The sequence below is a fragment of the Lithobates pipiens genome, unplaced genomic scaffold, assembly GCF_037356315.1.
Source record: "Lithobates pipiens isolate NorthernLeopardFrog02 unplaced genomic scaffold, aLitPip1_a1.2 Scaffold_8, whole genome shotgun sequence".
Lineage (NCBI taxonomy): Eukaryota > Metazoa > Chordata > Amphibia > Anura > Ranidae > Lithobates > Lithobates pipiens.
In genome coordinates this window covers 443,109,360-443,131,538 of record NW_027507903.1, presented here as the reverse complement: position 1 = coordinate 443,131,538, position 22,179 = coordinate 443,109,360, and the positions used below count along the sequence as shown (strand labels likewise).

At 43.5% G+C, this 22,179-nt stretch overlaps 1 protein-coding gene across 1 annotated transcript in view; it reads left to right on the top strand.

Moving 5' to 3' along the window:
- GLRA1 (glycine receptor alpha 1) overlaps positions 1-22,179 on the top strand; it is a 323,939-nt gene that overhangs the window by 144,773 nt on the left and 156,987 nt on the right. Inside the window, exon 3 of the mRNA XM_077468345.1 lies at positions 18,407-18,474. Coding sequence (XP_077324471.1) covers positions 18,407-18,474 — 68 coding nt within the window. The remainder of the gene's footprint in view (positions 1-18,406; positions 18,475-22,179) is intronic.

Genomic DNA, 22,179 nt, shown 5'->3' with positions numbered 1-22,179 from the left:
TCTAGGCGTTCCCTGATGCTGGATCCGGATGACACCTGTCGATGGGTCGGCTGAAAGAATGACCTCATATCCGAAGTCACCAACACATCTTCAAACCGGCCTCTTCTTGCAGGCGCTGTTGGATTGGTACCCGCAAATCCTTCTCTGGGAGTGGGAATTGCTCCTCTGCCAGCGCACGCAAAAGCAGAATGCAGCATTTCTCGAAGCAAGGCCTGGAAGTGCTGCATTCTGACAGCCCTCTGCGACGGCGGTAACATTTCCGCCATTTTGTGTTTGTACCGGGGGTCTAAGTACGTTGCCACCCAGTACTGGTCCTTGACCCTCATGCTTTTTATACGGGGGTCCCTATTAAAACACTGGAGCATGAAGGCCCCCATTTGCACTAAAGTGGAAGCGGTGTGGTGGCCTGGCTCCTGCTCATCATCCAGGATAATGTCGTCCTCTTCATTCTCCTCTCCCCATCCTCGCACAACAGGGATCCCAGAAAGGTTTAAAGCATGCTCTTCTTGCTCCTGCTCATCCGCCCCGGCACCATCCTCCTCTGACTCCTCATCAGACTCCTGTTGTTGACTTGTCTCAGATAGAGTAGCCCCCCCTGGGAATTCATCCAGCATTGCGACTTCCTCATCTTCCCGCTCCTGCTCCTCCACAGCCTGATCAATGACACGACGCAATGCACGCTCCAGAAAGAAGGCATAAGGTACCATGTCACTGATGGCGCCATGGCTGCGACTGACCAGTTTGGTGATCTCCTCAAATGGCCGCAGAAGTCTGCATGTGTCGCGCATGAGCAGCCACTGGCGCGGTGAAAAAAAACCCAGCTCCCCAGAACCGTTTCTTTCGCAGAGTTCATACAGGTAGACGTTAACTGCACGTTTCTGCTGGAGCAGCCTATCAAGCATATAGAAGGTTGAGTTCCATCGCGTCGGGCAATCGCAAATAAGACGTCTGACCGGCAGATGGTGTCGCCGCTGAATGTCAGCAAGGCGAGCCATGGCCGTGTAAGATCTTCTGAAATGGGCCGAGATTTTCCTTGCCTGCCGCAAGATGTCCTGGACCCCAGGGTATTTGACAAGGAATCGCTGCACGACCAAGTTTAAGACGTGTGCCATGCACGGCACGTGCGTGATTTTGCCCTGTTTCAATGCGCTAAGCAGATTGGCACCGTTGTCACACACCACTTTACCAACTGTCAAATTGAGCGGTGTTAGCCACTCATCTGCCTGTGAACGCAAAGCTGAAAGGAGTGCCGGGCCAGTGTGGCTCTTTGCTTCCAGGCACAACAGACGCAGCACGGCATGGCAACGTCTCACCTGGCATGTGGAATAGGTTCTGGGGAGCTTGGGCGGTGCAGTGGAAGAGACGCTAGCAGCGGAAAAGGAGGAGGCAGCTGAGGAGGAGAGGGAGGAGGATGGAGTAGGAGGAGGAGAAGAAGAGTCAGGCCTGCATGCAATCCGTGGCGGTAAAACCAAATCTACACGGGTGCCACGGGTTACATGCTTGACGGCCGTCAGAAGGTTCACCCAGTGGGCAGTAAAACTGATATACCTTCCCTGCCCGTGTTTGCTAGACCACGTGTCTGTGGTCAGATGTATCTTGGCACCGACACTGTGTGCCAGAGATACATTCACTTGCCGCTGAACATGGCCATATAGCTCTGGGATGCCCTTCTCTGAGAAATACTTCCTTCCTGGGACCTTCCATTGTGGTGTTCCAATGGCCACAAATTTGCGAAAGGCCTCCGAGTCCACCAGTTTATATGGCAGTAGTTGGCGGGCTATGAGTTCTGACAAGCCAGCCGCCAACCGTTGGGCAAGAGGGTTATCCGGCGTCATCATTTTTTTACGCTCAAACATTAGGCCCACGGAAGCCTGCCTTTTTGCAGAAAAATGTGAGCTTGGCGTGATGGAAGGTGGAGTGGAGGACAATTGTGAGGAGAGAGGAGAAGGAGAAGTAGAAGACGAGGCTGGACGGTGAGAGCCTGCAGTGTGGCTTTGTGTGTTCCGTTGCTCCCACTGGGCTCGGTGATGGCTGCTCATGTGCCTTCTTAAGGCGGTCGTCCCTAGGTGAGTATTGGGCTTACCGCGACTAACGCGTTGACTGCAAAGATTGCAGATGGCAACGCTATTGTCAGCAGCGGACACGTTAAAAAAAGCCCACACTGCGGAGCCATGTGCCGGTGTCCTGGGAGCGCCAGATGTGACCGTACATGGTCGATGACTCGCTCCTGATACATTTGCAGTCTGCTTTGTCCCTGCTGTGCAATGTAAGTCATTGCTGCTTCTCCTCCCTATCTGCTGGTCCATATCTCCCTCTGAACTCCCCTCCTCTTCCTCTCTTGTGGGCACCCACGTGACATCACTAGACACGTCATCATCAACGTCACCTTCCCCACCGCTATAAGTAGAGTAGGCAGCAACACCGGGGACCAACCTCCTCCTTGGGCTGATCTGGGTACTGGCGTCAGACTGCTGAGTAGCGCTTGTTGCTACCTCCTCTTCCTGATCCAATACCAAGAGTGGCTGCGCATCAGAAATGTCCTCTTGATATGGATCGGAAAATAATTCCAGTGACTCAAGCGGAAGGTATGTGGTGGTGGTGGTGGTGGTCGTGTTGTTGGTGGTAGTGTCTTTGGGGGTGCACATAGCAGAGAGTGAAGAAGAGGGTGCAGATCGAGAGGATGAGGAGGGTGCAGAAGAATAAGGCTGAGTGAGCCACTCAACCAAGTCTGGTGCGTCCTTTAAAGTAATTGAACGCACCTTCTGCAACTTCCCACTTTGGCTCAAGGCTGTTGCTCCTGCCCTACCCCTACCACCCCTGCGGAAGGGCCTGCCTCTTCCTCTGCCTGTCATTTTTTAAATCACCCTGTGACAAAACTCTTAGTCCCTATACCGCTGAAGGACTGCTGCAGTATAGGGCAGCGGTCAGCAGTAGTGCACGTCAACCCTATGTATTGTGGACCGATAGCGGTCCTTACAGAACAGCAGACTGTACTGCACTCAGGCCTATGTACCGTAGCACCCTATACCAAGTTACCAGTCCTTATAAAAACTTTTGTGGACCAAGCAGGTTGTGTGTTAGTGATTAGCAGACTGTACGTCAGTCCCTATACCAATGAAGGACTGCTGCAGTATAGGGCAGCGGTCAGCAGTAGTGCACGGCAACCCTATGTATTGTGGACCGATAGCGGTCCTTACAGAACAGCAGACTGTACTGCACTCAGGCCTATGTACCGTAGCACCCTATACCAAGTTACCAGTCCTTATAAAAACTTTTGTGGACCAAGCAGGTTGTGTGTTAGTGATTAGCAGACTGTACGTCAGTCCCTATACCAATGAAGGACTGCTGCAGTATAGGGCAGCGGTCAGCAGTAGTGCACGGCAACCCTATGTATTGTGGACCGATAGCGGTCCTTACAGAACAGCAGACTGTACTGCACTCAGGCCTATGTACCGTAGCACCCTATACCAAGTTACCAGTCCTTATAAAAACTTTTGTGGACCAAGCAGGTTGTGTGTTAGTGATTAGCAGACTGTACGTCAGTCCCTATACCAATGAAGGACTGCTGCAGTATAGGGCAGCGGTCAGCAGTAGTGCACGGCAACCCTATGTATTGTGGACCGATAGCGGTCCTTACAGAACAGCAGACTGTACTGCACTCAGGCCTATGTACCGTAGCACCCTATACCAAGTTACCAGTCCTTATAAAAACTTTTGTGGACCAAGCAGGTTGTGTGTTAGTGATTAGCAGACTGTGCGTCAGTCCCTATACCGCTGAAGGACTGCTGCAGTATAGGGCAGCGGTCAGCAGTAGTGCACGGCAACCCTATGTATTGTGGACCGATAGCGGTCCTTACAGAACAGCAGACTGTACTGCACTCAGGCCTATGTACCGTAGCACCCTATACCAAGTTACCAGTCCTTATAAGAACTTTTGTGGACCAAGCAGGTTGTGTGTTAGTGTTTAGCAGACTGTGCGTCAGTCCCTATACCGCTGAAGGACTGCTGCAGTATAGGGCAGCGGTCAGCAGTAGTGCACGGCAACCCTATGTATTGTGGACCGATAGCGGTCCTTACAGAACAGCAGACTGTACTGCACTCAGGCCTATGTACCGTAGCACCCTATACCAAGTTACCAGTCCTTATAAGAACTTTTGTGGACCAAGCAGGTTGTGTGTTAGTGTTTAGCAGACTGTGCGTCAGTCCCTATACCGCTGAAGGACTGCTGCAGTATAGGGCAGCGGTCAGCAGTAGTGCACGGCAACCCTATGTATTGTGGACCGATAGCGGTCCTTACAGAACAGCAGACTGTACTGCACTCAGGCCTATGTACCGTAGCACCCTATACCAAGTTACCAGTCCTTATAAGAACTTTTGTGGACCAAGCAGGTTGTGTGTTAGTGTTTAGCAGACTGTGCGTCAGTCCCTATACCGCTGAAGGACTGCTGCAGTATAGGGCAGCGGTCAGCAGTAGTGCACGTCAACCCTATGTATTGTGGACCGATAGCGGTCCTTACAGAACAGCAGACTGTACTGCACTCAGGCCTATGTACCGTAGCACCCTATACCAAGTTACCAGTCCTTATAAGAACTTTTGTGGACCAAGCAGGTTGTGTGTTAGTGATTAGCAGACTGTACGTCAGTCCCTATACCAATGAAGGACTGCTGCAGTATAGGGCAGCGGTCAGCAGTAGTGCACGGCAACCCTATGTATTGTGGACCGATAGCGGTCCTTACAGAACAGCAGACTGTACTGCACTCAGGCCTATGTACCGTAGCACCCTATACCAAGTTACCAGTCCTTATAAGAACTTTTGTGGACCAAGCAGGTTGTGTGTTAGTGTTTAGCAGACTGTGCGTCAGTCCCTATACCGCTGAAGGACTGCTGCAGTATAGGGCAGCGGTCAGCAGTAGTGCACGGCAACCCTATGTATTGTGGACCGATAGCGGTCCTTACAGAACAGCAGACTGTACTGCACTCAGGCCTATGTACCGTAGCACCCTATACCAAGTTACCAGTCCTTATAAGAACTTTTGTGGACCAAGCAGGTTGTGTGTTAGTGTTTAGCAGACTGTGCGTCAGTCCCTATACCGCTGAAGGACTGCTGCAGTATAGGGCAGCGGTCAGCAGTAGTGCACGGCAACCCTATGTATTGTGGACCGATAGCGGTCCTTACAGAACAGCAGACTGTACTGCACTCAGGCCTATGTACCGTAGCACCCTATACCAAGTTACCAGTCCTTATAAGAACTTTTGTGGACCAAGCAGGTTGTGTGTTAGTGATTAGCAGACTGTACGTCAGTCCCTATACCAATGAAGGACTGCTGCAGTATAGGGCAGCGGTCAGCAGTAGTGCACGGCAACCCTATGTATTGTGGACCGATAGCGGTCCTTACAGAACAGCAGACTGTAACGCACTCAGGCCTATGTACCGTAGCACCCTATACCAAGTTACCAGTCCTTATAAGAACTTTTGTGGACCAAGCAGGTTGTGTGTTAGTGATTAGCAGACTGTACGTCAGTCCCTATACCAATGAAGGACTGCTGCAGTATAGGGCAGCGGTCAGCAGTAGTGCACGGCAACCCTATGTATTGTGGACCGATAGCGGTCCTTACAGAACAGCAGACTGTAACGCACTCAGGCCTATGTACCGTAGCACCCTATACCAAGTTACCAGTCCTTATAAGAACTTTTGTGGACCAAGCAGGTTGTGTGTTAGTGATTAGCAGACTGTACGTCAGTCCCTATACCAATGAAGGACTGCTGCAGTATAGGGCAGCGGTCAGCAGTAGTGCACGGCAACCCTATGTATTGTGGACCGATAGCGGTCCTTACAGAACAGCAGACTGTACTGCACTCAGGCCTATGTACCGTAGCACCCTATACCAAGTTACCAGTCCTTATAAGAACTTTTGTGGACCAAGCAGGTTGTGTGTTAGTGTTTAGCAGACTGTGTGTCAGTCCCTATACCGCTGAAGGACTGCTGCAGTATAGGGCAGCGGTCAGCAGTAGTGCACGTCAACCCTATGTATTGTGGACCGATAGCGGTCCTTACAGAACAGCAGACTGTACTGCACTCAGGCCTATGTACCGTAGCACCCTATACCAAGTTACCAGTCCTTATAAGAACTTTTGTGGACCAAGCAGGTTGTGTGTTAGTGTTTAGCAGACTGTGCGTCAGTCCCTATACCGCTGAAGGACTGCTGCAGTATAGGGCAGCGGTCAGCAGTAGTGCACGGCAACCCTATGTATTGTGGACCGATAGCGGTCCTTACAGAACAGCAGACTGTACTGCACTCAGGCCTATGTACCGTAGCACCCTATACCAAGTTACCAGTCCTTATAAGAACTTTTGTGGACCAAGCAGGTTGTGTGTTAGTGATTAGCAGACTGTACGTCAGTCCCTATACCAATGAAGGACTGCTGCAGTATAGGGCAGCGGTCAGCAGTAGTGCACGGCAACCCTATGTATTGTGGACCGATAGCGGTCCTTACAGAACAGCAGACTGTACCGCACCCAAGCCTATGTACCGTAGCACCCTAGACAGACCAAGTTACCAGTCCTGATAAAGAGCTTTGTGGAACAAGTGAGTTGTGAATGATTAGCAGACTGCAGCAGAAGGGCAGCAGTCAAGTATAATATTCTTTCTATATTTGGAAGAAAGAATATTATACGTGTACAAGCCTATTACCGTACCACTGATACCAGTCCTGAAAAGAACCTTTGTGGAACTAATAGTAACAGCAAGTCTTTAAAATTATCCTCACTGCCTGACAACACTGCTTCCTGCCTGTCCCTATACAAATTGGCAAAAAAGAGTAGGCTGGAACGATTAGCTGGAACAGCTCTTTTGTGGACCTGATAGTAACAGCTAATGATGATGATGATGATGATGATGAAGAAAGACTAATCTGGCTGAGCTGTCCCTAAAATAGCAGCATACAGCGCTCTGTCCCTTTATCTAAACTGACAAAAGAAACTCAGGCTGCTGACCTAACACCTATACCAGTCCTGAAAAGAACTTTTGTGTACCAAATAGCTAGCGTTTTCTCTGTCCCTACTCCACACAGGATCCTTTCCCTACAGTGACAGAAGAAAGAATGTAAAATGGCCACCGGATCGGGTGTATTTATAGGTTAGGGGGAATGTCCAAGTGTCCATGAGCTGTCATGTCTCAATTGGTTGTCCTGTAACACATGATAAACGTGTCACGAAAGGTTAAAGTTCTTGTATACATTAAACACGTAAGTCCGCCGGGGCGAACGACGGAAAAAGGCGTTCGAACCCGCGGACGGCGAAAGTCGGAAATTCGCCGCGAAACGACCGCCGGGCGAACCGTTCGGCCATCACTAGTGTAGAAGGATGTGGGTGTTCTGGTAGATCATAGACCTAATAATAATATACAATGGCAAGAGGCATATTTTAAAGCTAGCAAAATACTTTATTTTATTAAAAGAGATATAGACTTCAGAGAGAGAGTGTACAATTCATCTGGGCTATGCAGTTCAGTTTTGGGCACCAGTTTACCTAAAGGATTTAGGAGAATTGGAGAAAGTGAAAAGTAGGACAACCAAACTGATAAGAGGCATGGGGGAGTTTGTCTATAAGGAAAGATTAGCTGAACTGAATTTACTCTCCCTTGAGAATAGGAGATCAAAGAGGAGGTTCCATAAAAAATAAATAAAATTCAGCAGCTACAAATACTGCAGCTGCTGACTTTTAATAATCGGACATTTACCTGTTCCAGGGTCCAGCGATGCGGGGTGATCGAAGCCCCGCTCATCCCCACCTCCTCTCGGTGGCGCCAGCATCGCAACTGTGGGAACCCAGCTCTGGCTTCACATCCGGGCACCCACTGCGCATGGGCGAGCGGTGCCATGATTGGCCATGCAGTCATCTGGGCCTGTCACATGTCCCAGATGACTGACAGGAGGGAGGGGGCAGAGCTGAGCCCTTCCTGTGCCAAGGGGAAGTGATGTCATCCACCCAGGCACTGAAGGAGGCAGACTACGAGGCAACAGGCATTTAGAGGTGAGTTAAAAAAAATGTACAATTTTTTATTTATTTTTTTAGGAATTTTAATGATTTTTTTTTTCTGTGGAACACCGCTTTAAGAGGTGATATGATGAACTTGTATATATACATACATTCACTTTCAGGTCATTACAAAGGATTACGTCTATATAGATGATGTGTTCCTGATCTGGGAGGATGATGTTAGTCTTACATCTTTTATGGAATGGTTAGATGGTAATGATAAAAAATATTTACCTGGAAAAAAGATAGGACCAACATAGAATTTCTTGACTAAGGCCGCGTACACACGGGCGGACTGTTCGTCCAACTTTGTCCGCTGAACAGTGTTTGGGCGGACAGTCCGCTCGTGTGTGGGCTTTCAGCGGACAGTTTCAGCGGACAGTTGGACGGACAAGGTTTTTCGGAAATTCCGTAAAACTGTCCGCTGAAACCTTGTTTCAGCGAACAGTCCGCTCGTGTGTAGGCTTGTTCGTCAAACAAAGTTGCGCGCATGCTCAGAAAGGATTTTCACGCCGAAAGCTATAATGCAGTGTATAGGACGTCGTATTTTTCGTCCCGTCGTACGTGCCGTTCACGTCATCGCGCACGGTTTCAGCAAACTGTTCGTCCGTCGTGTGTGGCCATGTCCGTCCATGCTAAGTTTGAGCGGACTGTTTGCCGAAACTGTTGGACGGACAAAGTTGGGCGAACAGTCCGCGCGTGTGTACGCGGCCTTAGTGATTGGTGTGCAAGATGTGAAGTTTTCTACCAAAACACATTTTAAATTCACTGATAGCAGTCGTTACAGTGCGCATAGAAAATAATCACCCCTTTAAAATAATCAAATGTTATTGCTTTACAGCCTGAAATTAATACAGACACAGTTTTAGTTTTATCCAGCTGTATTTTATATGGTGCTTATAACATCCAAGTGAAAGATAGAGCACCAATATGTCAGAAAAAAAAATCTGAACAGAATTGGAAAAAGGATTACCCCCTTATGTCAGTATTTTGTTGAACCACCTTTTGCTTTAATTACAGCCTTTAGTCTGTTGGGATATGTCTCACATAGACTTTGCAATATTTGCCCATTCTTTGCAGAACTGCCTAAGTTCAGTTAAATTTGATGGTGACTATTTGTGAACTGAAGTCTTTGAGTCATTGCACAGATTTTCAGTGGGGTTTAAGTCTGGGCTCTGACTAGGCCATGCAAGGACATTCACCTTTTATTTTCTCCTAAAACTACTGTGTGGTAATTTTTGCTGTATGCTTTGGGTCATAATCATGTTGAAAGGTAGAAAGTGTATCCCTTCTATTCTGACAAGTGCTCCCTGCTGCAGAGAAACACTCCTATCACATGATATTACCACCTCCATGTTTTACTGTAGGAATGATATTATTTGGATGGTGAGCTGCACTGGATTTCTGCCAGACATATCATTTGGCATTGAGACCAAAAAATAAAATGTTAGTCTCATCTGCCCATAACACTTTTTTCCAGGTAGCCTCAGAGTCTTCAAGGTTCTTGAGGAGTGGCTTTTTTCTTGCAACCCTCCCATCTTCTAGATTGTAAGCTCTAACGAGCAAGGCCCTCTGATCCCTCCTGTATTGATTTGTATTGTAAGTTTACTGTCTACCCTCATATTGTAAAGCGCTGCGCAAACTGTTGGCGCTATATAAATCCTGAATAATAATAATAATACAAGCCATATTTGTGGAACATTTGTGATATTTTTGTCACAGACACACAATGACTACTCTTTGTCATATGTTCCTGCAACTGCTTCAGAGTTGCTGTAGGCCCCTTAGTAGCTTCTCTTTCCAGTTTCCTCCTGGCTCTTTTATCCACTTTGTAGCGACATCCTGATCCAGAGTGGGTCTGTGTTGTATCATATACCTTCCACTTCTTAATAATAGAGTTCACTGTGCTTCTAGGCATTGATAAAACCTTTAAAAAATGTTGTATCCACCTCCTGTCCACAATTTTATTCCGGAGATGTTTTGGAAGTGTCTTGGCACCCATAGTTGATTGTTTGCTTCAGTTGCACTATCAGGGACTGAAATGCTCTAGGAAAGCTCTTTTCATGCTGAGCTAATAAAAATGTCAATGGCTTTGTGTGACATTGAGAAGTTGATTAGCTACACCTGATTGAGTTTACAGGTCCTTTTTCCAACTCAGTGATTTTGTTTTTGATTTTTACTTTTTTTTCTAACATGTTCCTGTTATATCTTACCTTGGATGTTATAAGTTGCACTTAGCAAATACAGCTGGATAGAACAAAAGCAGTGTCTGTCTTCATTCTAGGCTGCAAAGCAACAAAATATGATTATCTTAAAGGGGGAGGGATTCTTTTTTTTATACCCACTGTATATTATTATGGTTAGTTGCCACCCAAGTGCCAATTTATCAGATTGCAGTGTAATTGTACTAATATTGATGAATATATGCAACAAGCAGAGATGGAGAGCAACAGATTTCTTTTTTTTTTTATTATTTAAATATTCTTTATTCAGTTTTTTACATCCTTTACAAAAAATATAAATATAAAAAACAGTGTTATAGTTCTAACTTATTATATGAGCATTTTTAGTGACAGACATTTTCTTGTGCTGTTTCAATTATCCTCTTTATTACCCATTCCCTTTATCCAGCTCTCTCAAATCTCCTCATCCTTCCCCATTCTTTATCCTATATTATATATTAGAGCAATGTCATTTTTGTTCACTTATTCTAAAAGATTCCTGCTTCTGCACCGATTTTATACCTCACATACCCTGTTTCCCCGAAAATAAGACCTAGCGTGATTGTCGGTGATGGCTGCGATATAAGCCCTACCCCCCAAATAAGCCAAATAAGACCTTGTAGGTCTTATTTTCAGGGTAGGGCTTATTTTCGGGGAAACAGGGTAGGACTTATTTGGGGGGGTAGGGCTTATATTGTAGCCATCACCGACAATCACACTGGGTCTTATTTTCGGGGAAACAGGGTATCATATAGGGTAGCCCAGTTTCTCCGTCCACGGTTTCCACATTATCCCAAATTCCTTATAACTCCTTCTCTGTGTGTATACTACTTTTTCCCTCCAATCTGTTTCTGTTACTGTACTAATCCATTCTTCTACAGTGGGGGGTGTCCTAGCTTGCCACCTTTGCGCTATCATTTTTCTACCCTGGAAGAGGCATCTCAACACTACTTTAAATGTTCTTGATGTACCACTGATTCTCTCTCCCAGTCCTAATATACATAATCTGGGGTATATTTCTAACTAAAGCCTCATACACATGATCGGACTTTGTACAAACTTTCTCGTGGACTTTTGTACAAAGGGCGTAGTCCACAAGTTTGTATTGCATACACACGATCTGACTTTTTAGGCAACAAACACAAACGTAGTGACGTTTCAGTGTACTGACGACACTTCAAAAGAGGACGTTCAATTACTCTAGCGCCACCTTTGGTCAACTTCTGTATTGTCATCTGATCTTTTGCATTGGTTCTGAGCATGTGCGTTTGTACCTTGTACAAAAGTCCGATGGTTTTGCATACACACGATCGGACTTTGCTCCATTGGACTTATGTTGTCAAAAAGTTTGTCCATTCGCACAGCCAACAAAAGTCCGATGAAAACTGAAAAAGTTTGTCCGATGGAGCGTACACATGGTTGGATGTTGCTCCAAAACAGCTAATTTGCATGTTTGTTGTCAAAAAGTCAGATCGTGTGTACGGACTTTTAGTTTCATAAGTTATATTTATAGTGTCAAGCACCCCTGTCCAATAAAGGAATAGTTTTGGACACCTCCATACCATGTGCAATAAATCCCCCATTTCCTGACATCTAGGGCAATTGGCATCTGTTCTCCACCCAAACTGAAAGAGTTTCTTAGGGGTATAATATGCTCTATATATTAGCATTAGGGCTGAAATTTTCTGTGCTAAGGAGACCGATACCAGGTGCTCCCTCTCTAAGACCTTACTCCATTGCTCTTCCGTAATTTCCCCTACATCTTATTCCCATTTTCCCCTACTTTTAAGACTTTCCACACCTTCCATACTTCCACTACGGATGTATGGATATATTTCTGAAATAAATTCCTTCTTCTTAGCCTTAAATATCTTTTGCAGAACAGGGGATTTTTTTCCATTCCAGACCCTAAGTGCTAAACTGTGCATTCAGGGCATGTTGGATTTGTAAATAATTTTAAAACGACTGATTGGGAATTTCAAATTCTGCTCTCAAAGCTGCAAAAGTTTTTAAAGTACTTCCTTCGTATAAATGGGTCACTTTATTTATCCCCTTTATTTCCCACTCTTTAATTTTTCCCATAAGGGCCATTTCCTGGAAATTCCTATTATTCCACAATGGGGTAAATTCTGTCATTCCTCCATGGCCATTTAGCAGCTTCAGAGCTTTCCAAAGCTTTGTGGCTAATTTTACTGTGGGATTTCTGTAGACAAAGGAATTTGCCTCTAGTACCTCTACCAAAGTCTTATGGGCCGTCCCTATTGTCATTAGTCTCCCTTCCTCAGGGTCTTTACTACCCCATAGATGTTGCAATTGTGCAGCCAGAAAAAAACTTTGGGAATGTGGTACTGCCATTCTCCCCTCCCTTATTGGCAATTGAAATGTTTGGAGACTTATTCTGGCCTTCCCTCCTTTCCAGATCAGATCTCTGAACAATGTATCAATTTTTTAAAACCATTTCTTATATACCCATACTGGCGTATTATGTAAAAGGTATAATAATTGTGGCATCGACAGCATTTTAATAAGGTTACATCTCCCTGCCATTGATAAGGGGAGACGCCGCCATATATCGGATTTCTTTTTAAATCTGGTCAGGAGAGATGTTAAATTATTGCTTATAAACTCGATGGGATCTTTTTTTACATATATTCCTAAGTATTTCAGTTTCTCAACAACTTCCAATTGTGGTATCTCTGACAATATTTGGTTCTCCATGGGATCAATCGGCATAAGTGCTGACCTCTCCCAATTTATTACCAGGCCCCAGAGTCTTCCAAATTTCCCAGTGATTTACATCACCATCCTGAGGGAGTTCCCCATGTCTCCCAGGAAAAGGAGCACATCATCTGCGTATAATGCAATTTTTTCTTCTCTTGGCCCTCTCACAAATCCTTTCATACCTGGATTTGATCTGATTGCCATAGCTAACAGCTTCATGCAGTGCAGAAATAAGGGATGATAGTGGGCACCCTTGCCTTGTCCCTCTTTCCATTTGTATCTTGCCCGAGTAATCGTTGTTAACCCTTATTCTAGAACTTGGTCCGTTATACATTATTTTCAACCACTTAATGAAAAGAGGGCCAAAGCCGAACTCCCTCAGTACTCGCCATATATACCCCCACACCAGACTGTCAAATACCTTGACCACATCCAGAGACATAATCGCTCTTGTTCCCATATTTTCCGTGGGCATCTGCAGATTGAGAAATGCCCTCCTGATGTTCATACTGGTCGATCTACCAGGGATAAATCCTGTTTGATCTGGATGTATAATTTTGGAGATGATTTTATTAAACCTGACTGCCATTACCTTAGCGAGGATTTTTGCATCAGAGCAGAGTAGGGAGATTGGTCCGTAAGAAGTGGCATCTAGAGGGTCCTTCTTTGGGAAGTACTATTATTGTGGCTTCTGTCATCGATATAGGTAATTTCCCCTCCTCTTCCGCCCACTTCAGTACTTTAAAGATTTCCGGAAGCAGTACTTTCCCATACTGTTTATAGGTTTCCACCGGCAGGCCATCAGGCCCTGGGGATTTCTGGCCGGCCATCTCTGTCACTGCTTGTTGTATTTTCTGAAACGTTATCGGGGCCTCCATTTCCTCTCTATCAGCATCCATAAGAACCGGTGTTTTTATGTTCACAAAAAAATCATCCAACTCCTCACTCACTGCGGCCCTCCGCGATCTATATAATCTTTCATAATATTCCTTAAATGTATCCGTAATCTCCTCGCTACTTGATACTTGGGATGAAATTTCTCTGTTTGCTATCTTAATCACGGGGACCACAGAGGGCGAGGAGTTGGCTCTCACCAGGTGAGCTAGCATCCTTCCTACGCTTTCCCCCTCTCCAAATGCTGCTTGTTTCTGAAACAATCTCTTATTTTCTGCTTTCCTGGTTACTGCTGCTCTATAGTCCCATTGTTTATTTAGCCAGGCTGTTTGTTTCTCTAGGGATGGGTCTTCCACATATTCCCTTTTCTGCTTTCACCAACTCCTTCCTAATCCCGTTTTCCCAAATCTCGATGACTTTTTAATCTGTGCCACCTGTTGAATTAGAATACCCCTGAGGAATGCCTTCAGTGTGTCCCACATCACGCCCCTTGTTACAGTCCCTTCATTAAACTCCACAAACTCCTTCATTTCATTGTGTATCTCATCTGGATTCTTCATCAGATCAAAGCAAAACAGAGCAATAGATTTCTACAAAAGGGTTATACTCCAGATTGGATTAAAGAAGAAGTTGCAAAAGTGAGAGCTTAGACCAAAATTTATTGGTGAGGGATAAACAGCCGAATAGTGGAAGTGGCAGTGGTCAGTATTTTTGTTTGCACTTAATTTTAACAAACAATATAAGAAGGTTGAAAGAATTATTAAAAAAACACTGGAGCATTCTGAAGAAAGATAAAATTCTAGGACTTGTGTTACTGTCTGAGATTTGTCTTTAAGGCTGCTTTCACACTGAGGCATTGGGGGCGTCAGCGGTAAAGCACCCCCGCTAGCAGCCAAAAAATGGTTAAAAATGCCCACAAAGCACCGCTGTATCAGCAATTTGCCCGCGGTTCGGCGGCACAGCCCATTGATTTCAATGGGAAGTGTGTACACTGCTCCTACAGCGCTGCAAAGATGCGGCTTGCAGGACTTTTTTTACCATCCCGCAAGCACACCACTCCAGTGTGAAAGCACTCGGGCTTTCACACTGGAGTGAGAGGAGAGGCTCTTTATATGCGCTATGCAGGCGCTATTTCTAGCGTTATAGTGCCTGTAAAGCACCCCAGTGTAAAAGCAGCCTAAAAAAGCATTAAAGGAACCATATAGCAATAAGTATCATAAGTAATAGTGGTCTGCAGTTCTCTGCAGTTTTTTTATTCCTGTATTCTTTGCTCAGCAATGGATTTTAAAAGTTTTATATTTTGTTTATCTATTTTCTTGGATACCAATATAGCTCCCGTATGGAAGTAATGTTTTTTTGTGTCCCCTCCTGTTTAATCATTTGATTGCATCACATCCTCTTGGGGGTTTCAATAATATATGGTGGTGTCTGTCCAGACCGAAAGTGATGTATGTATGTTCTGGGTTACCGATGACATCACTTCCTGTTCTGAGGCAGGAGAGCTATTCTGAACCAGGAAATTTGATTATTTGTTGTCAATTCACGTGTGTGTGTGTGTGTGTGTATATATATATATGTATGTATGTATGTATATATATATATATATATATATATATATATATGTGTATATATATATATGTATATGTGTGTGTGTTTATATATAAAGCGTGGGAAAAATGATCCCCTGCAGATTTTGTAAGTTTGCCCACTTACAAAGAAATGAAGGGTCTATAATTTTTTTCATAGGTGTAATTTAAAGGATAGAGACCAATATCAACCAAAAATCCAGAAAAAACACATGATACAAATGTTATAAATTACAATCATGATAAAAATCACAGATCGCTGCCATTACTAGTAAAAAAAAAAATGACTAGTAAAAATAAATCTAGTAAAAAAAATTACTAGTAAAAATAAATCTATCCCCTATTTTGTAGACGCTATAACTTTTGCACAAGCCAATCATTTGTTTATTGCGATTTTTTTTTTTACCAAAAAATATGTAGAAGAATACATATCGGCCTAAACTGAGTAAAAAAATTTATTTTGCTTTTTAAAAACTGGGATATATATTATAGCAAACAATAATACATATTGTGTTTTTTTTTTTTTCAAACTTGTCACTCTTCTTTTGTTTATAGCGCAAGAAATAAAAAACGCAGAGATGATCAAATACCACCAAAAGAAAGCTCTATTTGTGGGGAAATCATTCAGATACAGTGTTGCATGACCACGCAATTGTCATTCAAAGTGCGTCAGCGCTGAAAACTGAAAATTGGCCTGGGCAGGAAGGGGGTGAAAATGCCCTGTATTGAAGTGGTTAATGGTGGGGTTGGTGTGTTCAGGGTGAGGTGCAGTGTTAGTTTTCTGCCACATGCTTTGCACATTTTTTTTGTTAAAATTTGTTAAATTTTGGTCTCCTCTGAACAAAGCACCTTCTTACACATTTGCTGTACCCCCCACGTGGCTTTTTCGCAAACAGCAAACAGGATTTATAATGGCTTTCTTTCAACAATGACTTTCTTCTTGCCACTCTTCTATAAAGGCCAGACTTGTGGAGTGCACGACTAATAGTTGTCCTGTGGACAGATTCTTCCTCCTGAGCTGTGGATCTCTGCAGCTCCTCCAGAGTTACCATGGGCCTCTTGGCTGCTTCTTTGATTAATGCTCTCCTTGCCCGGCCTGTCAGTTTAGGTGGAAGGCCAAGTTTTGGTAGGTTTGCAGTTGTGCCATACTCTTTCCATTTTTGGATGATGGATTGAACAATGCTCTGTGAGATGTTCAAAGCTTGGGATATTTTTTTTTTATAACCTAACCCTGCTTTAATCTTCTCCACAAGTTTATCCCTGACCTGTCTGGTGTTTCTTGGCCTTCATAATGCTGTTTGTTCATTAAGGTTCTCTAACAAACCTCTGAGGACTTCATATAACAGCTGTATTTATACTGAGATCAAACTACACACAGGTGGTCTCTATTTACTAAATAGGTGACTTCTGAAGGCAATTAGTTCCACTAGATTCTAGTTAGGGGTAGCAGAGTAAAGGAGGTTGAATACAAATGCACGCCACGCTTTTCAGATATTTATTTGTAAAAAAAAATTGAAAACTATTTATCATTTTTCTTCCACTTCACAATTACTTGCAACTTTGTGTTGGTCTATCACATAAAATCCCAATAAAATACATTTACATTTGTGGTTGTAACATGACAAATTGTGGGAAATGTCAAGGGGTATGCATACTTTTTCAAGGTACTATACCAATGGCTAAATCTAACCATTGTAGGGGTTCTGTACAGGTATTTAAAAACAATCATATGAAAATTGTGTACACTCATACAAATTCAACTTCCATCAAATATTCAATTTGTATATATATATTGTTTATAGCATACATTACATGTTCTTTTAGTATTAAAGTATTATGCTCCATACACACGATCGGACTTTCCGACAACAAAACCATGGAATTTTGTTTGAAGGTTGTTGGCTCAAACTTGTCACCACAACATACAACACATGCCTTGTGGTGTGTAGATATGTTGCATGTGTATTTATAATGCATGGTTCTGCAATGCACTGCATTGCGTGTATTATTGTAATGTGTAGTAAAACATACATTTTATCACATTATACTGTACTGTAGTGCACTTGTGGGCACTAAACCATAGTGGGCAGCTAGCTGCTATAATTGATTTTTTTGGGGGGGGTTTAGGTAATTAGGTACATTAGATATTTAGTTATATTAGGGTGTTTAGTCAACTCTTGTCATATCATTGACTTTAATTGTAAGCTAATTATCCTTATGAAAAGGATTTCTGAGAACAATATAAGTTATTTGTAATAAACATCCTTCTAAAAAATGACCTGGGTTTGGTGTGTATTTTTTTGGGTAGATATTGCTATGAGATGTGTATGTTTTGCAGCTGAATAATATTTGAGAATGTGGAGCGAATGTATCAAAGCTGGCCAGTAGACTTTGGCATCCAGTGTAATGCCCTGTACAAACGGTCGGACATTCCGACCACAAAATCCGTCTGATTTTTTTCTGATGGATTTTGTCTGAAACTTGTGTTGCATTCACGCGGTCGGACAAAGTTGTTGGAAAATCCAATCGTTCGGAACGTGGTGATGTTCGTTGTGTACAACAGGACTACGTAGAGGCTAGTAGCCAATAGCTTTGGTCTCATAATTTGATCTGAGCATGCGTGGCACTTTGTCCATCGGAATTCTCTACAAACGATCGGAAAAAGTCCGATCGGATTTTTTGTTGGAAAATTTTAGATCCTGCTCTCAAATTTTTTCCGTCTGAATTTTCGTCCGATAGAGCCCACACACAATCGGATTTTCCGATCTGACCTTTTCCATCGTAATTTCCGACCGTGTGTACAGGGCATTAGAGTGGAATATGGATGACCAAGTTATCAGCCAATATTCAGTCTGTATTAAAAGGTAACATTGACTATGTTTAACAGTTATATATTTTACAGATATCTCTATGCTCATCAAGATCCTTTTTGTTTTGCTACAGGTCCTCCGGTAAATGTCAGCTGCAACATCTTCATAAACAGCTTTGGCTCCATTGCAGAAACCACTATGGTGAGTTATAAACTGCCTTTCATCAGAGCTAAAAATGTAAAAGAACCCCCAAACCATTTCACTTATTTACTGTATGTCTGAGTATCTCCAACTGCAGTCTACATTCATTTCAAAGCAAAACCTACTATGGGCCTGGGGCAAGTCTGGAAATAATGAAGTATGATGTTTTTACAACTTTCATTTACTGTATTCTGTATGTCTGTGACCTCAGAATTATTGAAAGCACACAGCCAGGCAACTTGCAATTGAAGGACGCCAGTATTAAAAGAGTGAAAACCAAATATCATATAAAGTTTATTACACAGATATCAACAAGGAAAGGATAAAACCACAACTCTGATTTCTTTTTCTGCAGTAATAATAATAAAACACAGGTTGATACACTAACGTTCAGCATACTTACCTGTGTAAATAGGTTCTCTTATTTGTGCTGCAGGAAAAAAACATCTGCATTGTGCCTTTGCCATTGGGTTCTGTAGTAGCCTTTTATATATTGCTGATTGTGGTTTGATCGTTTAGAGCCCATTTTGCTGTTTGCACTTCCACAGAACCAAGTTTTTCCATCCAACTCACCTCTAAAGCCGCGTACACATGATTGGAATTTCCAGCGGGAAATGTACGATGTGAGCTAGTTGTTGGAAAGTCCGACCGTGTGTATGCTCCATCGAACATTTGCTCTCAAACAAATGTTTGAGAGCAGGTTCTCAAATTTTCCCACAACAAAACTTGTTGTCAGAAATTCCAATCGTGTGTACACAAGTCCGTCACACAAAAGTTCACGCATGCTCTGAATCAAGCAGAAGGAGCCGCACTGGCTATTGAACTTCCTTTTTATCAGCTCATTATACATCTTGTACATCACCACGTTCCCACGTTCAAAATTTTGGGCCAACATTTGTGTGACCATGTGTATGCAAGACAAGTTTGAGCCAATGATGTTGTTGGAAAATTTGATTGTGTGTACAGGGCATTAGTATTATAGACATATATACGTATGTATGTGTATAGCAGCACTAGGGTCATCAGTTTAAAATCCCAACCACAGCTCACTGTGCCTGTATGGGCTTCCTCTCACACTCCAAAGCAGTTTCTCAATTCCAGTCCTCAAGGCTCACCAACAGCTCATATTTTCAGGATTTTCCTTCGGATGAAATGGCTGTGGTAATTACTAAAGCAGTGAAAACTGATTAAATCACCTGGGCAAAATAGTGGAAATCCTGGAAACATGACCTGTTGGTGTGCCTTGAGGACTGGAGTTGAGAAACACTGCTCCAAAGACATGCTGGTAGGTTAATTGTCCGCTGTCTAAACTGGCCCTAGTATGCATATTTATGAATGTGAATGAGGGACCTTAGATTATAAGCTCCTTGAGGGCAGGGACAGATGCGTATGTATGAATGTGCGTTAGGGACCTTAGATTGTAAGATCCTTGAAGCCAGGGACAGATGTGAATGTATAAAATATATGCAAACTTATATAACTACCTGTAATAAGTAATTATTGTTCTTTTTGTTTTACCAAAGAATTAACTTCACTAGCTCTACTTGTACCCTTCCCTGTCATCTGAACAATAGCTTGTTGGAGCCATCTGACTTCACAGCCTCAACCCTCATGGGAATAAGGGCATTGCTCTCTCTTCACAGATTACTGGCTTACTGAGTCTGTGAGACTCTTCATTATAACACTATCTCAGCCTGCACTCTCTTAAGACTGATTGATTGAAGTAAATGAAAACTAAATCAGCACAAGTTGGACCCAAGATAAAACCAGATCAGCTGCAAGTTGCAGTAAAAAAAAATTCCCTGCAGAGCTAATCATTTTAAAGTGCATATATCATTTGGAAGACAAGAAAGGTTTGATAGTACCCATTACATACTGTTCCTAATGTCTAAGTCCACCCAAAACCTTAATTTAAGTTTTTCTTAGATGCTGGAGCACTTCACAACTTCTCATGTCTTAGGCACTATTTTGGTGAGATGTGTGTGCTGGATTTCCATATCTACAGACCTGCTATAGCCATTATAAAGGGGTCTTTCTATCCCTGTTGGAGTTTTGATTTATTTTATATAGTGGAGAATGTAACAAAAGGAGATGGAACACACAAAGGTGAATGGGAACACTTAAGACTCCTACGTGAACAGAAATGGACCTAGAAACATGGCAAGGAGATCTGAAGGTTGGAGTCTCATATAAGACACCATGAGCTGACTCCACAGTGCAGCCATCAGAATATTATTCTTTTTGAGTGGAATGACCCTTTAATGGCCATTTAGATCTGGGTTGTGGTAAAGTTATTTACCATATGATACTAAAATGAAGGATGTGGATCACAGAGGACAAGGGGACACTCTTTACATCTGATGGAAACAAGATTTAGAGGGAGATTAACCACTTTCAGACCGGACCAATTTGCTGGTCAAAGACCAGACCACTTTTTGCGATTCGGCACTGCGTCGCTTTAACTGACAATTGCGCGGTCGTGCGACGTGGCTCTCAAACAAAATTAACGTCCTTTTTTTCCCACAAATAGAGCTTTCTTTTGGTGGTATTTGATCACCCCTGCGGTTTTTATTTTTTGCGCTATAAACAAAAATAGAGCGACAATTTTGAAAAAAACGCATTATTTTTTACTTTTTGTTATAATAAATATCCCCCAAAAATATATAAAAAAACATTTTTTTCCCTCAATTTAGGCCAATACGTATTCGTCTACATATTTTTGGTAAAAAAAAATCGCAATAAGCGATTATTGATTGGTTTGCGCAAAAGTTATAGCGTTTACAAAATAGGGATAGTTTTATAGCATTTTTATTAATAATTTTTTATTATTTTTTTTTTACTAGTAATGGCGGCGATCTGCGATTTTTATTGTGACTGCGACATTGTCGGGGACCCATCGGACATTTTTGACACATTTTTGGGACCATTGTCATTTATACAGTAATCACTGCTATATAAATGCAGTGATTCCTGTGTAAATGACACTGGCAGTGAAAGGGTTAACCAGTGGGTGGCAGTGTAGGGGTTAAGTGTTCCTAGGGGAGTGTTACTAACTGTGGGGGGGTTGGGCTTTCATTTAGTGTACACTGATCTCTGCTCCAATCACATGGAGCAGAGATCAGCGTCACTAGTTGCTAGGCAGAATGAGAAAATGTTGTTTATACAGCATTTCCTCACTTCCGCCGCTCCGTGAGACGATCGCGGGGATGCCCGCGGCGATCGAGTCCGCGGGTCCCGCGACCGGACTCACGGGGGTCCCGACCAGCGCGGGAGCGCGCCGCCGGCGGCGCGCTCCCGCTGGCACGGCGGCAACGAATATTGGACGTACATGTACGCCAATATGCCTGCCCGTGCCATGCTGTCGACGTACATCGTCGTGCGCTGGTCGGGAAGTGGTTAACTAAAACCCGAGCACTCAGAATCAGGTGCAGCTGTTCGTGGTAGCCAATCAGCTTCTAACTTCAGCTTGTTCAATCAAGGTTTGACAATAAAACTCGGAAGCTGATTGGTTTCTATGCAGAGCTGCACCAGATTTTGAATGTGCCAGTTTTAGTAAATCTCTGCACACTCCAGTTTTAGTATATGCCCCCTTTAATTTTCGCAAAGGTTTCTTCACAGTAAGAGCTGTGAAAATGTGGAATGGACTCCCTCCAGAAGTGGATCTACCCAGCTCAGTATATTGCTTTAAAAAAAAGCCTGGATTGT